A 6,000-nucleotide genomic window follows, 5' to 3' on the forward strand; every position below is an offset into this window, starting at 1 on the left:
ATCCAAACGTTCCTAAAAATGGTTATTAAAGTAGTTTGTGAATATATTAATGCAACAGATGTTTAGAAACATTTCTTTGTGACTTACAGCCTGATTCATCGATCTCCCGTTTTGCGAGCCCCTAATAGCGATTCATAAGGAATCGCTATTAAGGACTTGCAAAACGGGATTCATGTAGGAATTGCAAAAAATATTGCGATTCCTACATGTTCCTTATTTGCGATTAGCAAATTGCTAATCGCAAATAAGGATGCGATTTCAAGGGTGCACGGGTGTCCAAAGGACACCCTGTAGCACCCCTTAAATGTCATCTACATTGGTGTTGCGCACACACATGTCCAAAGGACATGGTGTGTGTAACATGCAACTTAGAAAAATGCATTTAAATGCATTTTTCTAAGTTTTTGCTATTTAGCACGAGGTCTGACCTCTCGGTAAATAGCGGCCCAAAATTGCAATTTCGCAATTTTAAAATGATTCATGAATTGCATTTAAGGAATCTCAAATAGAGATTCCTTAAATGCAATTCTTCGCTAATGTGCGAATTCTTTAATAGCGAATTTTGCATTTGGGATGATGAATCCCAAATGCAAAAATTGCACTCGCAAAAGGCAAGATTCTGAGAATCTTGCCCTTTGCAAGTGCAATTTAGCTTGATGAATCAGGCTGATAGTTTGTATGCCTCGCCACTTTCACACTTGTACAGTGGAAGACGCTCGTTGTGTATCTTACAAAAAGTGAAATGTGAAGGGCGCCTTCTGTTCATACTGGGGAAGTACAGTGCCTAGAAAGCAGCATGTGTCCAGGAATGCCTGGCTGCTGTGTGGATGAAGTGACACACACTGGCTGGAGACGCGACAGGCTTTCCGCACACCAGTTCGCTCTGCTCTCCCACAAACAAAGGTAATGTGTCTTAAACTCCATCTCTCCTCTTCTAGGTGCTTCCCCGGTGCTTTTTCTCGGCCCACTGATGATGCTATGTTGTTAATAGAGAAACAGCGGGCGACAGACGCTTAGGTCAGAGTTCCAAAGAGGGTCAATTTACAGTTCAGGTAAACAGAAAGTCAGCTCCATGTCTTGCTAGGCATCATCAGGGCATGTATTGACGGTACCTCAAACTCTTATTTCTGAATCCCGAGTGATCGCATTTCTTGTTTGTTTTTTGGGGCGGAGGGGGCCTGAGAGCAGAGTGGGGTTCAAAGGTGCTTCTTGGATACTTCTTGGCACGAGGCTCTGGCCCCTTCAAGGCCCCGCCCTCTCCTCACACGGTTAGATTGTTCTTCAAGTTGGCAGGTAAGAAACACACTTCTTTAAGATTGAGGTTTACATTTTGCAGTTCTTCTAACCAGTTGCGTGGCTATAATCTACAGCAAAGATTGATAAAATCAAGATTACAGGAGGAAAGGTGAACGAACTTCACAGCTGGAGGACGAGAAGAGAATGAAAAGAATATGTTGTGGAAAAAAAAGAGGGAAGGAAGAAAATGAGTAGCTCTAAATTTAAACCTGATAGTACAGGAATTAATGTATACCTTGTTACAATCCTCCGTTCCTTTTGTTAGGAAGCCTTGCACATTCTAACAAAAGTAGAATGGCACATTAGAAACCGTTTAACTTATTAGTTTGAACATAACACTGCTTCCATATTTATTTTCTATTAAATGAACATTGCTTTTCAGTTATTTTAAAACACTCATTCATCCGCATAAACCACCCCATGTATGTGATCACTGCTGTCAGGACAGGGGGTGCGTAAACACTTCTCATCTGAAAGTGATAATATAAAGGGCAAACATTTGATGCTTTAGACTGCAATAAAATATATACTGCATTCTAAACACTAATATGTTAGTACTGATGTTCATGGTAGAGACCAATACAGATCCAGTTTCTGTGCGCTAGGTAAGGCACACATAGAGGTGCAAACATGAGCATGTTTTTAAGGAGAGCAAATAGCTTGGTTCATGCAGTAATTCCTGACCAATGTCCTTTCCTAAAAAAGGCTGTCTTCAAAAAACTGCAAAAAACTTCAGTGGGTGAATGCACCTGCACCTCTCGTCCCGCAGTCAGCTATAAATAATGTGAGGGGCACAAGTTCAAATCTGGCACTTGCATAATTAACAGATATTTAACCTACTAACCGCTCTAAATTAGCCATTACTGAGGCGAGTAAAATTATAATAAGCACTACAGAAAGGTCCAGTTTTATTATATTCAGGAGTATGAAGGTGTTTATGGTCATTAGTTGTTTTAAAACGAAATAAAAAAAACAAAGGAGAGTTTTAGTCATATATTATTTTTTAAGCAACTGAATCCCTTGTCCCACAACTTCTCTGAGGAGCTTTCCTTTTTTGTTCAGGGAGAAATGTAAACACACTTTGAAGTTCATTGATCCAGAGACACGAAATGTCCTCCATTACACTGCCTTGTGATCCTGGCATTGTCAGAAGTTGACAACGTATGTTAGGCAATGTCCTGTTGCGCCATATATCCAAAAGCAATTTTATAGGTCTTTAAAACATGTAATTTAGAAATGAAGGCTGGTAATTAAGCAAATACTCCAGTAATGTCCGAACTGTAAAGTTCCCAGGGAGGTCGGATTGGGTCTGCATTGGGAAGGCAGTGTTCATCTGTCATGTAGCCTGAGATGGTGGTATCTTTCTGTAAATTGATGGAGACCTGCACAGAAATTGGTCATTTTATGCTGCAAAGTATGTTCCTTTAAAATGTGAAGATAACATAAGTTTAAAATGAACTGACTTTCTCCAAACATCTACTTTGAGGCGGTAGGGCAATTTCCTGATAATGGTTCCGATCTTGTGTCAGAAAGGCTAGCAGTAGGACTGTAAACTGGAATTTGAAGTCTCACAGTTTTTTTTTTAAGTCGAGCCTGGGTAGCGCATGTGCTGCTCTGCAAGTCATGCTGTATTCAAGTAGGGACTTGAAGCTCCGCCCACTCTCCGCCTATATCTTTCATTGGCTTGTCATTGTCCACTGTAAACTGTGGCTGTTCATTGGTGAATAGGCTTAGTAGTCCCTCCTTAGTACCGCCATGTCTCATTATGTAACCTCCCACGGTGACACCCCCTGCTACGTGTGTTGCTACGTGGTAGGCTTTAATTTCAGCCTCTGAGCGCTATTTTCTCAAATAGTTTTGGCCTACCTGCTGTTGCAGGCAGGACAAGCTCTCTCCTAACGCTTTTTAAAATTTTTTATAGCACAGGCGCCAAACGCATTTGCAATGCAATAAGTCTCGCATTAGCAAGAATTTAAGATATTGGCATTGTAAATGACAATGCCTTCAATTCATCTGTTTTAACCCCTTCCGTGCGGGGCTGTTTCCCCCGCTGTGCTGGGGTCTGGGGGCGCGTATAGCGCCCCGGTGCTCATGACGAGGTCAGCTCGTCAGGAGCTACGGCGCTCCCATGCTCATGACGAGCTGAGCTCGTCATGGCCACACCTGTTCCAATGGAACGCTCAGCACTGCAGGGGAATCGGCCCAGCACGCCAGCGTTCCATGGAACGGGTGCGGTCATGACGAGCTCAGCTCATCATGAGCACCGGAGTGCCGTAACTCATGACGAGGTCAGCTCGTCATGAGCACTCAAGGGTTTAAAAACAACACGAATAAAAGGCATTGCCATTTACAATGCCAATAGTTAAAACTCTCGTGAATGCGAGACCTATTGCATTGCAAATGCTTGTTAGAGCTAGCTATACAATCTATTCATTTATAACAATAGTTTTTCTGAAAAATACAAAATATGGTTCTGTTTTTCAAGATTCTCGGGTAAGATGACGCACGGTCCCGAAAAGCTTGAAAGGTAAGCACAGAGCAGTCTGGGTGCGTGCGCGGACAGCGAGTGTTCTTTTGACTTCAGGGCAAACCTGTTCCATTCCCTGCAGGCATGGGCAGCCGAAGACGAAGAGAGAGGCCCTGATCCAGCCGGCCCTTCCTCCGCCGCGGCAGTCACTGAAAGAATGGGATATCAGTGGCTCGAGAACCGCCTGAGAAACCATCCCTGAAAACTCCCAGGAAACAGGCAGACTTCCAGGAAAAAGTCAATTTCTCGCCTCCGTGGATAATATCTCTGCGCTTTCGTTAAGTCTTGAGTTTAAAAAAAACGTGTGCTGTAGGTGTACTGCAGTGTAAATAAACCACCGATTTCTAGTCACGCGCTGTTAATTGCAGCTGCTTCTCACGGGTGAGCTGTTTTGCACTTTGTACAGTGATAAATCAACTGATCGCCTATTACGCACTCCCTCCCATTAAAATGTTTTTTGGGGAAAAATCGTAAAATATGTTTACAATTTGCATTTTATTAACCCGGGTTCTCCTTTAAAGTTTTTTTGCACTTTCTATTTTTCAGAAGACCTCTGAGGCATTGCTGGGTTACTTTGCCACTTTTAAAACTGCCTGCTGGTCTCGAACTTCTTGTATCGAGCAGCAGTCATGTCAATAACTCCCACATCGCTCAATTATTTCTCATTTTTTGTCTAATATACAGAACTTTCGAATGCTTCCGCCTCGTCCAGTGGCGCAGTTAAAAAGTCTTTCCCGCAAAAGCCTTTTATCACGTCACAAGTCACCAGTGGAAAGATTATCAGAACCGATATTCAGCAAAGCTTGGCGTCACTTGTCTGATGCACTGTCTACAGACCGCGCAGTTAGTGCGAGCGCTCAGAGTGTCCACGCGCGCACCTAGCCATAACACTGCAAAGCCCAGAATAGCGGAGCACTTACGAATCTCGTGGGTGGCGCCCTCTCGGGTGTCCTCGCTCTTTGAGGGGTGCAGAAACCCGCTCAAAATATTCTTGGGGTCCCGCAGGCCTTTCATGGTGCGCCGCTCTCTCCCCTCGCAGCTCTGGGGATGCGTTGACCCGGCCCCTCTCCCCGAGGCTGGACGAGACCGGGCTTCCTCGGCCTGGAGTCTTCTCTGAGGTGCGAGCGGCGGCTCTGCTCGCTCCGGCCTCTCTCCTGTCCTTTGTCAGGGTGTGTGCAGGGGTGTGGGACAAGCATGGCAAGCTGACAGCCGCGGCACGCAGCCGCAACTGAAACCACCGACAGCGTACACACACAGGGAACCGGTTAGTTCACTTTGTTGTCGACACTGTTGCGGAAAATCTTCGTTTTTTTATGGAAAGACCTGCGACAGCAAAGCAATGACGGATGAGTTGAAGACCACTAGCAAGGCGATCCTCGCAGTTAAATATCGTACATTATTAAAGCTGTTTGCAAATGCTTTCAAAGGTGTTCATTAGAGGACGCCTGCATGATAAACATATCGAAATACATTTTTTTATTCTTTTGAACGTGTCTCCAAGGTTGGATGAATTTTTAATTCATGTATTCACCCACCCACTGCTTTAAACTGAACTATAGCAGTGCAGGTGCTCACTATTTAGAGTCATTGCTTGCTCCTGATAAGTGCTGGTACTCCCCCATTACATGTATTGCAGCAGTGCTGGTAATTAAAAATTTGCAAACATTCGTGACAAGAATTTTCAATTCTATTAAGGACACGGAGGCGAGGATTATGCTATCTCGATTTCTTTACTACAAAACAGCAGCCAATAGGAACAAGTAAAGAAAAACAGGCACTACAACTCCCATGAGCCCTTAGGCAACCATAGAGACTATAAGCTATATAAGGCACCATAGAGGACAACACTTCCTCTTTCTTTGTCCAGGAAATTCAAACAGTCAAAAGTCATTGAAGGAAAATACCGCCGACCATCCGGAAGGAAAAGTCTGAAGGTAAACCGCACAAGAGGCCAACAGGAACAGGCAACCATCCACAGCGAAGAAGATGCAGCTGGAGAAATAACAAATCCAGTGTCCAAGGAACGGAAACATCGCAGAAGACCAAGACGAAGGATTACTTCTGGTCCGAACCTGAAAGAAAAACAGAGCCGTAACACATATCCCCAAACCTGAAAAGGTAACAGCACATAGGGAGGGGAAGAAAGCAATGCAATAAACAATGCAGATCATATGAGA

General features: G+C 44.0%; 1 protein-coding gene across 1 annotated transcript in view; it reads right to left on the reverse strand.

Moving 5' to 3' along the window:
- ANKDD1B (ankyrin repeat and death domain containing 1B) overlaps positions 1-4,957 on the reverse strand; it is a 479,621-nt gene extending 474,664 nt beyond the window's left edge. Inside the window, exon 1 of the mRNA XM_078675234.1 lies at positions 4,744-4,957. Coding sequence (XP_078531360.1) covers positions 4,744-4,837 — 94 coding nt within the window. The 5' untranslated portion in view covers positions 4,838-4,957. The remainder of the gene's footprint in view (positions 1-4,743) is intronic.
- Positions 4,958-6,000: the final 1,043 nt, after the last annotated feature.

Source organism: Lissotriton helveticus, chromosome 2_1, assembly GCF_964261635.1.
Source record: "Lissotriton helveticus chromosome 2_1, aLisHel1.1, whole genome shotgun sequence".
Classification (NCBI taxonomy): domain Eukaryota; kingdom Metazoa; phylum Chordata; class Amphibia; order Caudata; family Salamandridae; genus Lissotriton; species Lissotriton helveticus.